Source organism: Astatotilapia calliptera, chromosome 20 (genome assembly GCF_964374335.1).
Source record: "Astatotilapia calliptera chromosome 20, fAstCal68.1, whole genome shotgun sequence".
Lineage (NCBI taxonomy): Eukaryota > Metazoa > Chordata > Actinopteri > Cichliformes > Cichlidae > Astatotilapia > Astatotilapia calliptera.
The window spans coordinates 35,864,095-35,882,059 of record NC_137441.1 but is presented as its reverse complement, the minus strand read 5'-3'; the positions used below and the strand labels follow the sequence as shown (position 1 = coordinate 35,882,059).

Below are 17,965 nucleotides of genomic sequence, written 5' to 3'. Positions count from 1 at the left end.
AGCCTTTTCATCTCAGGCTTTGATTAATAAAGGAATCGCTGGTTGGTTGAAAGCAACGATCTGCCCCCTACGAACATCCATCATGCGTGTGACAGCCCACCTCTCTGCGTTAATTAGCACTGATATTTAAGCTGTCTGAGGCGTACCATGACTGTCAGCGTGCGGTGCTGCTGCTCATCATTAAAATTTCAATCCCTTTGCCCAGGTTACTCCCATTTTCTGTGACACCTCAGTGAACACGTCCTAAAACGTTCACGCAGAAGCACGGGGCCACGGCAGAAATGTAAAGAACGGCTAAAAAAGACCTTTAAATTACAATAATTCATGACTCTGTTGGTGCACCCTGCCTTTCTCATGCATTTGAGAGTAAAAACATCAATTTGACTTATCACACTCGCTCAGTTATTATTTGATATTACATGAAAGAGTCTGACATTAATCTAAAGTTCTTGTCAAACAACGAGCAAAGAAAGTGTGAATGCATTACTTATTAATGATTACCAAATATTGTAATATTCTCTAATACCAGGAGCTATTATTCAAGAATAAATTATTTATGCAGCCGATTCTTGGTTTATGTTATAACCAAAAGGCATCCTGCACCAAAATGAGAACTTCAGCGGGGGCAGAAATAAAGAATTGCTGAATTAAACGAACATTTTTAGTCAAAGGCAGCCATCTTATGCCAATCCATGGACAAAATGGCTTCCAAAACGTATGCAAAGTTGGTGTAGCGGCGTCCATAGGGTGCCAGTGCACGACTCTCACCGTTAACAAAGTCTAGTAACTTGTGAAAGTTAAAAAGGGGTTGTCTGCCCACCTCAAAACGATCTCTCTAATGGGAACGTTCAGTCATGTCATGCTTCATATTGTCCCATATTTAGATGGCTGCCAACTCTTTTTTAATTAGTGCAACTCAACAAGATTAATTAGCCTCGGCACATCATTCCCAGTACTCAAAATACAACACAGAGGAGAAGAGGAGCGAAAGCTTTCACCCGTCTGACGGGTAACGAGGGAAAAGTTTGTATTCAGCCCATGTGTGCGATGATAGATCCGAATCATGAATATTCATACGTGAAAATGAACCCCGGGAACGGTCAGAAGTTGAGAGCTGAATTTTCTAAATTCCCTCATTGCAATATGCAATTAATTAAATAAGAGAAACTGGATGTGGGGTTAATGAAAACAGTTCGACTGCCTGGCAGTTATATGAGTTTCATTTACCAGCCTCGTCTTAGTGGTCCTGGTGTCTTACTGGGACACATGAAACGTGTTTTTAAGGCTTCTAATCAAAACTTGTGCCTGTCAAGTCAAAAATGTCCACTCTGACAAAAAAGGGTTAAGTCACAACTTTGTCTGAGTTCCTAATTGGCAGGCTCGTCCAGTACTGCCAGGACACATCAAATGAAAGATGAAGAGAGCAAAGCGTCCGCTGGTTTCAACAAGAATATAACAGGAATAAATGAATTATATCAATTCAAATATCCTACAGTATGTGCTGCTGATGTTGGTCATCTGCTACAGTGCTTTCAAAGAAAAAGTCAAATGTTGTTCTGTCAGGATATCTTTGTTTGCAAAAAGACTTCCAGTCGTGTGGAAGTCTAAAGGAAAACAACCCTTTTCCTTTAATATCGTTTATCTGAAAATGAGTGCGGCTGGTGTGGAGCGTAGACTGCTTAAAAAGTTTGTGTTTACGGTTTGCTGAGGGAAACTGTAGTGTTTTATTAGCAAATATGAGTGTCGTTGCATTATATAGATTTTATGGATGCATCTTGCTAAAGAAGCTTGCTAGCATTGGCTAATAGCATGACTAATAACTTGATATTTCAACAACAATGAAGATGTATTGAACTGGGGCGAAACGTGACTCATAGCAACTTATACATGATCTCATACATTGAGCAGCATATAGGGCGCCCTGTATGCTGCTCAATGCCAAGAAATGAAGAAATGCCTTTCAGTCTTTTTACAGTTGGGTTTTCCCCCTTTTTCCCCTTTTTTTTGCCAAATGCCTGCCTCGTTTCTCCAAAGGCAAAAAACCTCAGATTTCATGATTTACCATCTCTCCTTCACTCCTTGCAGCAGGTCCAGCAGGTGCCCTGCCTAACACGAGAGGCCTTCAATCTTCTCACACCAGTGAGTCTGTGGTATGTAACTATTACATTATGTGAAAGCTTTTGGTTGCTAGTCATTGTTGACCGTAGAGAAAAACAGTACTAGCTTTGTCTATCATGTCATCCTTCCCAGAGTAATAACAGCATCCTTCTCTTATTCCTCTCTAAGCAGTTAAAATGGTTTAGCTCTGCCGAGGAGCAGACGTGGCAGCATTATAGGTCATGACATGAAATGAAACAATGTAAAATGGCCAATTGCATTAACAACAATCAGAAAGATAAATAAAAATGAATCTGAAAGTATCTGAAAATATGCTCTTTCTAACACCACTACAGTTATCACCTGGAATTCTTTTCTAAAACTTGCTCGAGACGTTTACAGATTTGATTGAAAGGTCTAAACAACTGCTTTGATAGATTGCCATGAAAATTGGTACAAATGTCCATGTCTCCCTCACAATGACTAATGACAATTCTGGTGATCTTTTGACATCGTGAACACTGGCAACTCAATCCACTGCTGTGCTTTGGTATAGCCTCAGACTATGTTGTCTCTTTCACTCAAGATCACTGTTTTCTTTGCTGTAAAAACATATTTCAGTTTCAGAGATCCTTGGCGATCACTGCCCTGAGAAAAGATATTGATAAGCCATTAACTTTATGTTCCAAAGACCAGAAACACATGGGAGATTCTGTAGTGTGAGGTTATCAAGATGCTAAGCTTCAACCGAACCGTTTCCATGAACTCCAAACTGTAGACTTGATAAAAGAAGCCTTTTACATATGTATATATTACAGAACAGACACAAATAACATGATCCTACAGAAAAGACCTTGTTGTTAACTCTATACAGGTATATTTGTCTCAACCCCTTCCAACACACACTCAAACAATCCATCACTCCTCTGAGTTCAGAGGGATCATGTCTCTTTAAAGATGTAAAGCCTGTTTTCTTTCACTGACATGGCACAATGTCAGAGGGCATGCTGTGTAACCCCAAGTTATCGAGTTCAACAGAAGGTCTTTTATGAAATTATGCAATCCCACTTGACAAGGCAAAACCAGGGCTTTCCTCAGTCTCTTTATTTTCCAACAATTTTCCACTTGAGCAGACATCCTCAAGTGTGAAGTGAGAGAGTAAAGAGAGGGATTTGATTTCCAAGGGAAACGGTGCATGAATTCACTAGAGGTTGATAGACGGAGCAGGGGCAGTCATGCTATTTACCCTTAAGAGATTTCCGTGGGTCAAGGCTGTTACAGGGCCACATTCTCAGTCTTCTTGATCTTGTCAGGATTGACTGTCAGGCTGATGAAGAGATAGGCTGCAGATAGATGACGGTGTTGCACGAACACTGGGGCTGCAGCGAGCAGATATAGTAGTCAGACTCCAAAGTGACTTTGGCAGTTTGCTGCTGGTGATCAGCTTAGCGATATAGTGATTTATTCCATCAGTTATGATCTTCTGACCCCTGAGTCACCTGAAAATCTGCTCATTATTGGATGTGAGAGATGTCTAATGAGAGTAGAAAGAAAACAGCTTAAACAAATGAGGTGAGAAATAAGTTTATTTATTCCATATTTGTTTTTTTATGCATATTCAGGTAGGAAAACATCAAATCAGAGGCAGGAAGATTAAACGAACACTTTACCTGTTAGCAGCCCAGTTTGGGACATACCAGTTATAGAGATGGCTGCCTTTGTTTTTAATATAACACAACCAGAGGGCACTCGCCTTGCTCAAAGCACTATGTCTAAATAGAAATCCTGATCCAGTTACTCAAAAGAAACCCAAATAGTAGCAACTCGCAAAGTAGCATGCAGCTTTCTAACATTACAGCTAAGCTGAGGGGGACACCCATCAATGTTTACATCCTGTCATGGTGTCACAGCCTCTAACCACGAGTCGACGCACCCTTCTGTCAGCAGAGTCATGCGGTTGATGGGTGTATTTTGGTAGAAAAGTAAATGCTCACAGCAAGATGTTTTGTTTTTTTTGACTAACTAGATCTATATTTCTAGAAAGAGACACAGTTCATCCATCTCTTTTGTTGCGCTTATCTTTGGCCAGTTCATGAGGGCAGCAGCCTAAGCAAAGAAAGAGACGCAGTGGAATTCAGTTCCATTACATTCAATTCAATTTAATTATACTAATAAAATATAAATCATAATAAAAGGGGCCTCAATGTGCATTATGTTGTAGGGTAAAGATGCTACAATAATACAGAGAAAACCCAAACAAACAGACAACCCTCCCATTCTGCTTTTAAATATCCAGGAACCACAAGTAAGCCAGGAGTCTGAGGGTGAAATGCTCTACTGGGGTTGATGTGGTATTATGAGGTCTTAAGATAAGATGGGGCCTGATTATTCAAGACCTTGTTTATGAGGAGAAGGATTGTAAATTTGATTCTGATTTAACAATGAAGAGACGCCATTATGGGAGAAATATGCTGTCTCTTTCTATTCCCTGCCAGGAATCTTGGATCACCGCTGCTGGGTTTTTTCTTTCAAATGTATTTTATTGGAATTTGAACACAGAGGTATTTAGTTCACGCATTCATATTCCAGAGAAAGCAGAGAAATCTACACCCAGAACCAGGCCGACTCACAACAAAACAGTACACGGCAAAGGTAAAATATGTAGTTTCATTTTGGAGTGAACTATCCCTTTAAGTATATTGCTTTGTGATCTATGTAAATCATTTTCAATAGAAATTTAGTGGTCTTTTTTTTAACCATACCACACATTTCTCTGTTCTTCCTTCTGTGCTCACAAGAAAGTCTCCTCTGCTCTTATGATGTAAGGACTATTATACTCCAGTGCCACCTCCCTTCAGGGATAAGATTTTACGATTGCAACCTGACACCGTTTCTGTGTCCTATAAGCGACAGAGCTGTAACTCACTTCAAAGGCAGGAGGCATCAAATCACAGTGCACCTATAAATTAACCTGTCAGGTCTTGGCCAATAAGAAGGCAGCATTAAATCTCAGCTGTCACGCTGGCGGCCAATGGAAAGACGATGGCAGTAAATCTGTCAGGGCCGCTCTGTTAACGGTGTTGTGGTGTGGTTGGGGAATCCACGGGGAAGGGAGGGGAGAAAGGGTAGATGACAGAGGGAGGAGGGAACAAGCTGGGGGTTTAGAGGTATGCCACAGAAAATGCTTTTTCTTTACATTCTTGAGCTCCTGCACACTCACACACTTACACTGTAGTACAAGAGAGTGGATTATCCAGAGGATCCTCTTTTTTCCATGCAAAACAAGACTAAACATGAACTGTAAGCCATGTTTAGTCTTTGACGGATGCGGTGGGAGCTGAATAACACTAGCAGAAACGCTCATAAACCGTTACGGCCAGCATGCCGGAGTCCGATGTTGACAAGTGAAAATGACTGATGTTCCTTCTTTAGCACAATTTTGCATCATTTTTGGACCAAAATGTAGTGCTGACTGTTTGATAGCCGCAGTAACCCAGTAACCTCTGACTGGTGTGACACAGCATCACCAGAAGCATGTCCTCCAGAGTGCACCCTGCCTGCAAGGGTCTGGAGGAGGCAGTTGAGCACATCCTCTTACCAGATGTGAGCCAGCTGTGCACCTTTACAGGATGGCGGAGTTGACCCAGCCGCTCAACAAACTTGAACAGCCGTGCTTGAGGATTTTGAGTTTTTGTTGTGCAGCAACAAAGAAACACAATGCGAATGCTGGCTGGACGCAGCAATCCTGCTGCATCCAGCCACTGGCAGCATTTTCGGAGGATTTTCACCATCACTCTTCTGAAGCATGCTTTCAGTAGAAGAGTAATGCACTGCTCTGGCACAAGAGAACTGTGGGAAAAACAACAGAGGGAAAACACATCAGGTGGAATATTTCCTCGATTAACAATGCCCTTGGTGGTGCACTTTCATTATCCTATCAAAGTTGAACATTTTCATGTAATAAATCTTACAGGTATCATAAAGTAACCGGTCCTGCAAAGGCAATGCCATTCCATCCCCAAGAAAAAAAAGCTTTCCCTTAACAAACCTCACAATTTTTTCACCCAGTTGTAACAGCATCCAATAAAGCAGACACATTTGTGGTGACAGTTTTATTTTACATCAACAAAAAAAAAATTAAACATTAGCATCAGAATTTACCGTCATCTTATGTCATTACTATGAAAACTCTTTTTTTTTTTCCTTGGGAAACATAAATAGTGGGCTGACTTATGGCTAAAGCAGGCAAGAGTGCAATGGTGGAGGTGTTGTTTTTGGCTGGCTTTCCTTGAAGTGGCTATGATTCTCTGTTCTATGGGAATCCATAAACAGACCCGGAGAGGGCAACTGCGGTCATAAACCACACCAGGCTGCCACAATGCTGCTGAGGCAAAGGGAGCAGGCCCGGGCCCATACCTCCTCTTCTCTGCATGCACGCATTCACACATGCAGCCGCACGTGCTTCGAGCAGCCTTCGATGACCTATTTCTAAATGCTGCCTTTGCAGCGATGCTATAGATTTTTGATGGTCTCTTGTTATTATTTTAAACACTGGAAATGAAGGCATGTGAAAAATGAGCCAGCGAGGGAGTGATTTCCTTTCATATTATTTTATTTCAAAACACTAAAGCAGCATCATTATGTTAGTAATTTTATATACTGGGTGGAAATGTGAAAGCAGTAGAGGTAAAATGGCCTTGTTAATTTTAATACAGTGGGTCATCCAACATCATTTGGTCTTGCCCTTTGCTCCGCTCAGACAGTATAATGGCACTTCCTTTAATACATTTACTGTACTGCATCCAACATGCTGTCATTGTTTTCCCCTGTGTTGTTTCTGGTTAGCAGGACAAGCCATTGGATGGGTGCTTGGGCCTATTGACTATGACATAAAGAGTCTGTAAGCTTACAGATGATGATAATTTATAGACTCTAATTCAGAAAGTCACTCACACACACACACACGCTGAGCGACTCTTTCACTGTATGCATTGATCAATTACAAGGCTCTGAGCCCACACGTCTCTGACAATTTTACTGCATGTTATGTACAGCATGTCAAGCCATGGCGTTTCAAACTGTTATACTCATTCCTATATAATTAATATAAATTACCTTGCTGGTTTTTATGATGGTGCAACTGTAATTAGTGGATGAAATCGCGTCACTGAGCTGCCGATGGTGCTGCAGGGCTATCTAGATGAAGAGTGAGGGTCTGGACGGGCACCTTGGGTGGGGATCTGGTTTAACCCTCTCTTTTCCGCATTGTGCCCTCACTGGGATTTCATCTAATTACATTTACTGCTGTCTACTTCAGCTAACCTCATCCTCTTTAACCTTCATCTCCCCACCCCCTCCTCCTCCTTCAGTGAAACCACACACAGAGACATCAGCTGTCCTCATTATACCACCAAACCGCTGCGATAACAGTAAACTGGTGCAATAATGGAGTCCATTTATAATGATTACCTTTCCTTTTCTTACTGCTTTTTATCCAGTAAAACGCTTAATAATCACAAGTAGCATCATCATGGTCTCCATTCAGTCGATCTGTGCAGCTATAAAGAGCCACAGATTCAAGGACTGAAACAAACTGGGGCAAAGTCAAGACACTGGGACCACAGCTCACACCCAATAACCGTTTTCATTGACTGCACTACTCTGTTTAGTAAAGACAACACACATGCATGCATCCAGGCAAAAACACACGCACACTGTTGTTTTTTTAACAACCGCTGTCACGAAGCCTAATACACAGTATTTTTGATATGTTTCAGGTGTTTTTTCCTTTCGTTTTTTTGAGCTAAGGAAACATAAATATTTTATTTCTAACATTGAATTAATCCAAATATCACAATTGCTTCTCACACTCTCGGGTTATTTTCTCACGAGATTTTTTTTTCCACAGGAGGAGGTATAAAATTTTCCATGGGGCAAATCAAAGGTGGAACGCTAATTTACCTTCTGGATTCCAACATTACCACAAATGTGTGTGATCCTTTCAGCAAACTCCTCCAGGCCACAGACACCTCTACATCAAGAGCATTTGCTCTGTCAGTTTCTTACTTTGATGTCTGAGCAAAATTACTTAGATATCCAGAACAGAAACATTGGCAAACTTCTGACATATGACAGCTTGTGAAAAAGCCTACAAACAGTAGCTCGATGACCTGAGACCTGTCACAGCATGCAAAGGGCTTCAGGATAATTTATGTAATCTAAAGTACGAGGAGAGAAGAGACTCTAATAAGGCCTGCTACCAAACGTGGTTTGGATTAGACATGGATATAAGCACATGGTTTTCAGCACAGCCAACACAAATCTCTGCTCACAAAGAGTACTTTGAAAAGATCAGAATTGGAACATATGGGAATACCTCGCTGGAAGAATGCAGATATATCATTTTCTTGTAATATGCATCAGGTACCAATATGATCTAGTGCCTATACTCGTACCCATTCCTCTCTGGGGGGTTTCCTTCATTTGCATTCAAATGAGCACAAGCTCAGCATATGAAGGTGGTGGGGGGGTACATACATGGGAGCACACAATTCACGGTGCACATAGCAGCTCTCAGTAGTAAAGAAATGAATCAGGGGTTTCTCCATAAAACTTCTCATGTCACAGTACCGAGTACTATGCAAGTTCCACAACAGACCTGCATGGATGAGTCTCCTCCCGTTCACAGTATTTTTGCACTTTGTTGCCAACGCCAGGAGATGGAGCCCTTGAGCTTCTGTTATGTATTTAGGCGTTGAAGAACAAAGAACACTTAAAATGTTCAACTCTGAAATGCAGAAGCTGTTAAAAGCAAGCTAAACAGAATTATGAATGTTAACAAACAGTTCGCGACTCTTAGTCTATGTGCAACAGAGTACTAACTAATATTAAAGCCACACAAACAGGTAGTGTTTGGACACATCATGGCTTTTCCCATGCCAGTGTCAGATATTTATTAACTGTATCTGCTGATGGAAGATCCCATACAGAACTTAATGACTACAATAATACTTTAATCACAACACCCACGTAAATGAAAGGGACAGAAACTGACTGGATTGTTTTACAGTAATGTGGAGGAGGTGGAAGGATGCAGTCCTGAATGACACAACTGTTATTGTAAGGAGACACGTGGAATGTTGTCACAAGCTATGATGGTGTTTATTAACATCTTACATCTGTATACTGTTTTTATAAACAACCAGCTTCTTTGATGAAGACAAAAGAAAAGAAAAACCATAACAGAAATAAAAACAGGACAACCATTACTGGAATGTACAGCACATCTTATCCCCACACTGAGCATGTTAAACAATGCACGCCTGTGCAAGAAAAAAACAGAAAATGAAACTTTGTCAAGTAGTCCTGGGAGTGTGACTGAACCAGCGGTCAGTACTGTCACAGCGTTAACTGAAGGAGTGGAAATCAGAGGAAAAGGAATATGTAGATCAGTGCTGTGAAATCTTGGCTGTATAGTGGCTCGATGGTATTCTGGTGCAGCCATGACTCTTATCGCAGAAGGGACCACTTGATCTGTTCTTTGGCAGACTGAAGTACCTGTGGAAAAAAACACAAGCTTGACCAAAGAGATCACATTGACTAACGTCCGACTTTACTGGCCCAGAAAAGAACGGCTACCCTTAGGAGAAACAGTACCAAATAAAAGTAAAAGAAAAACACAAGTGGCACGACCAAGGAAGATAAAGTAAGCACAATTAAAATAAAGTTGAAATCCTGAGAGAAAAAAATGATGAGCAAGTGATATGAATGAAGGAAAATATGCAAGAGCTCATTAATCATCTTAATCCACTGAAGGAAAGCCGAATCATAACCATAAAGCATGGGGACTGGGCACAGCTATTAATCATGGCCAAAGGAGGGGTGGTAGTAGCCAGTCTCAGGCCTCTTAAATGACAGCATTAATCAAGAAGAGCTCACACACACACACACACACACACATGTAAGAGCTAAAAGACAGGAACCACCGCTGGCTACCTACCACCTCACCACTGAACAAATGAGTAGTCATGTACCCTGACGTGCATATGACACAATGCAAAATGCGAGCATGGATGAGAATGAGTGCAATGACCTTGCATTTGCAGGTTTTGAAGAAATTAGTTTTAACAGTCAATAAACTAATGGAGCCTTAAAACTTTATGGGAGAGAGAAGATCAGAGTTCGAATGTTTTTCTCACCTGGGTGACTGTCTGCTCTGTCAAAGGCACATCATCACCCTACAAGAACAATTACATTACTTTAGCAGCAGAAACAACCGATGTCAAAATTGGCTGAATGTTTCAGAGGAGAGCAACTTACTCTAAGAGCCACACGATGCACAACCTGCTGTGGGTCGCTCTCTAAGATCACCCTGCAGGAAATGCACAGGAGACAAAGTGATGTAAAACTCTAAAAGATGACTGACAAGAATCAGAATTATCAGGTTAGTTTTACTCACCCGCCATCTACAATTTCATCCACAGCCAAGAAGAGTCCCTCCATATTCTCCAACAAAGCTCTCCTCTCAACATTTTTTCTGCAGTTAAAAATATACACGTTAATTTTAGTGAAAAAAATGTGCCTTAAAAAAGTTTGTATGTTTGTAAATAACTGCTGCAAAAACATACCTCAACATCTGACTGAGCGAATCAAAAAGGCAATTTAGAACAGCCATAAGCATGAGCTGTTGAAAACAAAAGAACACATCAGAATCGGTGCACTATATAAGCAGTTCTTAAATTACAACAGTGTACAAATAAAAGCCACTTTTTATTGAGGCTAAAACACTTGATTCGTTACTAAAGGTTCAACAGTTTCTTTTATTTATATTGGTTTACTTAGGACATATTTGCTAGAGTCGCATATATCGTGTGAGAAAAAACAGGGACACAAAATACTACTAATACATTTGAAAAGCAGCTTATAGCCAAATCATGATAGCAAATTATACGCTTCTACAATTTGCTTTAAAATTCTATTCGGTAAGACAAATACAAAGTTACATATGAGGAAGGGGGGGGGGGGGTTATCCTGACACCAAGTTGGAGGGAGTGAAAAACTTAAAATTCAATAATTTACTATATAACAAAAGCTGAACTACAGAATGAAGATGGAAATTAAGGCTCAGCCTCACACGTGTGCTGTAGCCTTCAACTTTTCTACCCTGCGACGCGCACAAGTGAACGCAAATATCACGTCATCAGATGATCTTTACCCACCAGGTTACCCACTGAAGTCTGTGTCAGAGTTATTAAACTTTTATATTTTTCATTAGTTTTAATTTTTTATTTCATTTTTATTTTCAATTCAATTTAAATAGATTCAAATCTATTTAATGTAGTTCTTTTGGTTTGTAAATCTTCAGGTTTGTTTATCAGTTTAATAACAAAAAATAAATACAATTAAAAGATTAAATAATAATAATAATTCAGGGGTAAGATTTATTATTTTGGGTAAGATTTAAAGAGTACTATTGTATTGTAATATTATCAAGTTGTTAACTTATTAATATTACAATATTAATAAGTTAACAAATAAAATGTGACTACCCTTAAGAGTAAAGCTGACTTTTTTAAGTTTAATTTAGTTAGCTTTGTAAGCAAACATAATTTTTTCAGTTAGTTTCTGTGTTTTTCAAAAGCCCCCCTCCCTTTTTTTTTTTAAGTTAACTAAAACATTTTCTCCATGCGTAGTTTTAGAAATGTTTCAATAATGAGGAACCAAATGACTCTGTTTATTTCCAGTTGTCTGCCACGTGTGAGAAAGGGCAGCATTTCCACTGGACTCACCTGGAATTTTATGGACTTTACTTGTGAAAACTTCTTATGTGGTTTAGTGCAATTATAAGGTTCCAAGTGCAAAACAATAATAGTCAAAACTTGCTCATGTACCGTGATTCACACCATTACTCAGGCTATCACAGACTGGATGATGAGGCAGGATCCATATTCGGCATGTGCTGTCACTTTCCTCAGCACAACATAAGCAAGTTTCAACTCCTACTTAAAAAGGATTCATTACAAAACGTTATGGTCATTAAACTTACCTCATTTTCATGTGAACTTCCAATCACGTAAAAGAAAAGGTCTATATTGCTCTTGTAGACGACAGTGAGGCCTTCAAGTAGTGCTATCTCACCTAAAGAGGCATAAAAAAAACAACCATGCTCGATATTAGGTATGCATTGAGGCAAAGTAACTGTTTTTAACAGTGTAAAGACGACTTACTGTCTGTTCTGTGCGTTTTGTTGAATATGTTCTTCTCAAATGCCTTCTGCTCCTTCACTGTCGGGTACGTGTCATCATAATACTGCAGAAATTAGAAATTAAGTCACATTTAGATATTAGTCTAAAAATTACATCCTTTTCACTAGTTTTCATTTTTATTATTAGATGATGACATTTTCTTGCAAACAATCAACCCAAAATGAGAAAACGAGACAATAGTGAGTCATACATGTTTTAAAGGTTTACACTTTTCTAAAGTAACTGGGAGCTGTTTAGCACATAATTTTTAATCAGGAAAAAAATACAGCATTTGTTATGGACTGAATTTTGTGTTTAATGTAGCTATGTGAGAATTTACAGAATCAGGCAGTGTTTTTGTTTTTTTGGTGGGTTTTTTTTTAGGTGGCAATTAAAAATTAACTTCAGAGCAAGAGTGTTTCCATGATTTTTCTTTGAGTTCCTGTGGGCCCCTCCGCACAAACTCAGAATATTTAATCAGAATTAAAATTAGTGCAGTCTCAAAATAACTTGACACCATTCACAAGAGTTTGACAGATTATAGGCCAATAATTAATTTACATGCGTTTAAATATCAGCAGTGATTTTTGTCCAGTATTCACTGTTTCGCAGAAGATCACTATTTGGCATTTCACCGGCGTTAATAATAATGAAGTATCATGATGGCACAGATGTCTGAAATTCATACCTTGGCGTAAAGCCGGTCTCCATCGTTGTCCAGAATGAGAACAGCTTTGACCGTGTATAAGGACGGTTCCTGTGAAGACAGCACACGTTAGGCATTGTTTATCCTACCCAGGAACGAATTCGCCTTAATTCTTTAAAAATGTGGCAACTCGTATGTTAAATAATAAACATGAACTATTAAAACTATGCAAGTAAATTGAATAAATTGGGTGTCGACTGGCGTCACAAAATCAGTCTAAATGTTATTTAAAAGACTTCTAAATCACCAAATCGTGAAGGAGACATGACAGTTCCACATCATCAACAAACGCATATACGAGCTAACTTTAAAGATGCTAGCTCCTTAGCTAAAACGGCCAACCCGTTTACTGTAGTTAGCACTGGGATTATTCGCCTGACTCTACAAAACAAAACCGCGAGAAACATTTTGCTAGTAAATACTTATGTGAAGTACTAATGAGATAACGCTGGTGGCTTTTACATCGTCAGAAATGAATAAATGGGCTAACATTACCAGTATGGGAGAATCCATCTTCTTTCCTGTTAGCAAACCAGCTACCGGGCTAGCAGCATTAGGCTACGTAATACGTACAGTAAATGAGTCTCTTTCCTATTGGCTGACGCGGTGCCGTATGTTGTGCGTGCAGGGCAAAGATCAGTTCACTGCAGAGCAAACAGCCTCAAAAGCGATGTGGTTAATAAAGAAGTACTTTCAGACTCGCCTGTAGTTATAACACATTTGCCCTTTAAGTCGGAAAAGTCTGAACCGTTTAATGGCCCAAACGTAAAGCTAAACAATATATTAACTAACTTTATTACTGTAATTTCGGACTGTCTCCTGTTACTGTGTAAAACTTCAAACTATGAAGATTACTAACTACAATAGAACTTAAAAATTCATTTGTGGTTGAAACCGTAAATCCAAACATGTAAATGCCTTTAGTAGCTCGTATGAGCTTCTTAAAAAACACGTGTAAGTCAGGATGTTTATTTTAGAGTTCACATCCCTGCAGAGCTTACTGTAATTAAACCTAATGACTAAAGGTGGTTGCTGTTTTTGTAGGACTTAGTGGTAAATCTCTCGTTTTACAAGCCATTTTAGCTTGCTCGTACTCATCAACATCTTTTTTCAGTATCCTCCTACATTTAACCAACTCCAATTATCTTAGTTCCCACTTCTGGGAAGCATTTGGAAACACAGGCTGATGGGGATTTCCCTCTATCTAACTCCATAAATTACATCATTGTTTGGCCTTACTGTAGGATATTTTTGGGCTTCAAATATCACTGAAAAGCAAATAATGTCCAGCCATTATTTAACTGCAGAACGTGTATTGTGAGGAGATACCAACTATTCTTATGCGTGCTCACAAGAGGACTGTGGGAAACTATGAAATGTTGCAACACTGCAGTATGCTTGCACAAATTTAGCCACTACGATTTCAAAATTGCCTTGACCAGAGAGGAAACTGTATACTGCCTTGAACTAGCTCATACTAAAAGGTTAAATATCGCCTGATATTGTCATGCCATCTCATCCGCAAAGTTAAACTTATTTTTATTCTTTTGTGTTTGAAAAGCATCACAGTGGTGACGATGACTGGCAAAGCTGACTGATGTCTGAAAGTTGAATGATGAATCAACACATACAATGAATAAACAGAAACAAAATACCTACTGTATATAATGACTGTAAGTTTTCTGGATGGCATATGGTACTGATTCAGTTTACCTAAAAAAGAACTGGATTGATTATTACAAAAAGTAAGTGGTATTAAACATATACACCACTACTCTGTCATGAAAACATCCTAAATAATAAAGTCTGCACCGGAAAAGCATGATGTGAGGAAACTGATCGCTAATAATCTCTCTTCAGGAGCTTTTTTCGAGTTTCATCAAGTATTTACCTTATTTTTTAAAATTATCAGCAGTGTTTTTTTACGTAAAAGATTAAAACTAGAAAATAATAACATTGCATTATATAAAAGTGAAGTATTTTAATAGTATGGGCTGTTTCCCTCTCGCCACAACATGCCAGCAACCACAGCAGTTAGCAGTTCCCTTCCTATGAATCAAGTGCTCCTTTTATCGGTGTAAAACAGAGCTTCCGCCAACCAACATCCTCCTTTCCCTGCCCCCCCCCCCCCCCCCCAATATGTGTTCATTATCAACCAGACTTGACTTTCATTCTGAAGAGCACATTGAGAATACACAACCTGTTTCCAGAGGAATGTGATGCACTGCCTAAATAAAAAGAAAATTGCAACCAATTTAAACATCATAATGAGTCGAATATTAGAAGTTAAAAATGAAAAATGCTCTTATGCTTATTTTTTAAAAACAGATGGAATATCTCACAACTCACACAGATTGGTAATAAGTAAGCAACATAGAAGATGCTCCCAGAGAGTCTGAGTGTTTAAGATGAAAACTGGAGATGGATTCCACACTCTGTGGAGGCTCAGTAGGCATTTGCTTCAACAGTTTGAGAATTTCTTTTGTTTAAGAATTTGTATATCTCATCTTCTACCATGGTAGAGATCATATAAAAGAATCAGAAAACTCAGAGAAAGGCCAATATTAAAAATGACATTCTGCAGTGGATATCACTGGATGTGCTTGGAGAGACTTTTGAAAAAACATTTCCAGTAAAGTCAGCTTGTTGTGCATCCAAAAAATGGAAGTTAACATACTACCATTCAAAAAAATAAATAAATTTTAAAAAAAAATCCAGAAACAGCAATGTGCACCATTTTCTTTCTGCTTGTTATCAGCACACAGTTCAAATAGATATATGCAGGTTTTGGAGAAACATATACGGCCAGTGCAGCTCCGTTTTTCAGGTACATCTTGTTTATTTCAGCAAGACAATGCCAAATAACATTCAGCAACTATTACAAAAGCATGGCTCCATAGTAAAAGAGTACAGTTGCTAAACTGGCCTGCTTGTCCATACATGGCACATAAAATACTTACTGTATTATTAAACAAAGAATAACACAAAGGAGGCTCCAAGCAATTGAGCAAATGGAATCATATATGAAGTAAGAATAGAAAAGCAATTCATCCCCTCCGTTCCCAAGAGCTTGAAGAATCTCTTGAAGAGACCCGGTGATGCAACACCCCGTCGAGATATTTTTGGAAAAGCGTTGCTTTGTATTCTTCAGCAGTAACATTTCTCGGGTTTAGTACTTGAAACTATGTCGTTTTTGTAACGTTTTCAGTCAAATATAGATGTGTACAAAAACTGCAACTCATTGCATTCGCTGTTAGTTCACACTGTACAGGGCATGTCAACTTTTTTTTTGAGAAACACGCTTGCACAAAAATAAAAGAGGCTCTCAATAAATAATCAGGCAACGCAATACTGCTGTTGCAAAACATTATCTTTATCTGAACATCTTGAGATAAGCACAGGCACTATTGAGACATTCAGAAGAATGATGCTGCATGTTCAGGTTCCTCATTTTCTCGTTCTTATGTCTGGTAATGTGTGACCATCGTGACAAACAGAGCTACTGATGCTGTGTGAACGACAGACCATTGCGCTTCCAGTTAATTTCCAAAACGATTATTAATCTTTCAACTTTCATGCACATTTTTTCATTCTGTCTGCCACATCGGTATCAGCGATACCTGTGTAACAACATCCTATAACATGGGTTGCATTTTCAGTCAGATACCGATCTGCATATTCCCACTAACGGCTGCACACATTACCTGATACATGTCACCCCTTTTGTAATTTTTAGCTTCTTAGTTTTTTCTCAATCAATATAAAAAAAGAAAAAACTTAAACTGCCCTCTCTATTTTTTTCCCTTCCCAGAAACTGCCTCCAAAAATATTCCCCTTTTGATACCACAACCCATTGCACACATCCATTTTTTTATTTTTTTTATTTTTGGTCATGAGGCGGTTTTTCCCACTCATGTTTGCTAAAGCTTTCTGAATACTACAAAAAAACCAGAGATACCACAAATCCTTAATTTTTAATGAACATTTTAACGACCACGTAAAGAACAGCAGACAAATCATTTCAGATTAGCGTCAATACAAAACGTAACACACATGAAGCAAATCTAAGCCTGAGCGACTCAACTGTGGGCAGTTCCCAGCCAGCACCTCTGGCCTGTTTTTTAAGCACAGTTGTTTGGAGAACTGAGCTACACAATAAGTAAACTCTGACAGCCATGAAAGGTTCAGGCAAGCTGGAAAGCAGAGATGTCAAAGACTAATTGAAGCAAACAAACACAAACAGGGAATGTGGGCGTTGACCTGGGAACTGTGTCCAGATTCAAAACCACTGTGGTTGCAGTAATAACAGGGTGCTCTTTGGCATGCTGTGGCAGTGGTTGAGTCAGGGGCTGGGTGCTAGGAACTTGGGTTGGGAAGTCCCTTCTTTGATTCCTGGTAGACATTCACCTTTCTTGACTTAGTCAGCCACCTAGTTTTTCCATCTTAGAACAATGAGAAAACACTGTGATTTATGTCTCAGTGGGATGTGATATTATATTGGGCCATACAAAACCATCCATGTTCCCAAAGCTTGTGAATGTACAGCTGAATAAAATTTGTAACTGTAGCCCATCAGTGTATATTTAATGTTACATTAATTAACTCAAATGTAGTTATCATCACATTTACAACTTTTCTCTGGATGTTTGTGCAGATGTGTAAAATTTTCATTTTCATTTAAAATGTTTTGTACGATGATAGATAGACGTGCGTGTGCATGCGTGCATGCGTGCGCGTGTGTGTGTGTGTGTGTGTGTGTGTGTGTGTGTGTGTGTGTGTGTGTGTGTGTGTGTGTGTGCATGCGTGTCTGTGTGTGTTTTCCCGCTTTCTGTTTAACAAGTTAATTTCAGCTACTACAGTTCGAGGAAAGAAATGACTGTGACATCGGTTTTCAGATTCACATTTCTGAGAAATTCTG

General features: G+C 39.2%; 1 protein-coding gene across 1 annotated transcript; it reads right to left on the bottom strand.

Annotated features, from left to right (window-relative positions):
• Window positions 1-9,003: 9,003 nt before the first annotated feature.
• copz1 (COPI coat complex subunit zeta 1) lies at window positions 9,004-13,638 on the bottom strand. Its single transcript, XM_026155062.2, has 9 exons — window positions 13,543-13,638; window positions 13,030-13,098; window positions 12,324-12,405; window positions 12,143-12,234; window positions 10,725-10,780; window positions 10,556-10,633; window positions 10,417-10,468; window positions 10,296-10,334; window positions 9,004-9,654 (listed from the first exon to the last, which is right to left on the bottom strand). Exons 1-9 carry the CDS (start codon window positions 13,558-13,560, stop codon window positions 9,607-9,609), a joined length of 534 nt encoding a protein of 177 aa, XP_026010847.1. The 5' UTR covers window positions 13,561-13,638; the 3' UTR covers window positions 9,004-9,606.
• Between the last annotated feature and the right edge of the window lie 4,327 nt (window positions 13,639-17,965).

Coding starts and splice junctions, on each gene's coding strand:
- copz1 (XM_026155062.2), bottom strand. Junction 12,406..13,029: donor GAGACCGGCTTTACGCCAAG/GTATGAATTTCA, acceptor TAATTTCTGCAG/TATTATGATGACACGTACCC. Junction 10,469..10,555: donor GATGAAATTGTAGATGGCGG/GTGAGTAAAACT, acceptor CATTTCCTGCAG/GGTGATCTTAGAGAGCGACC.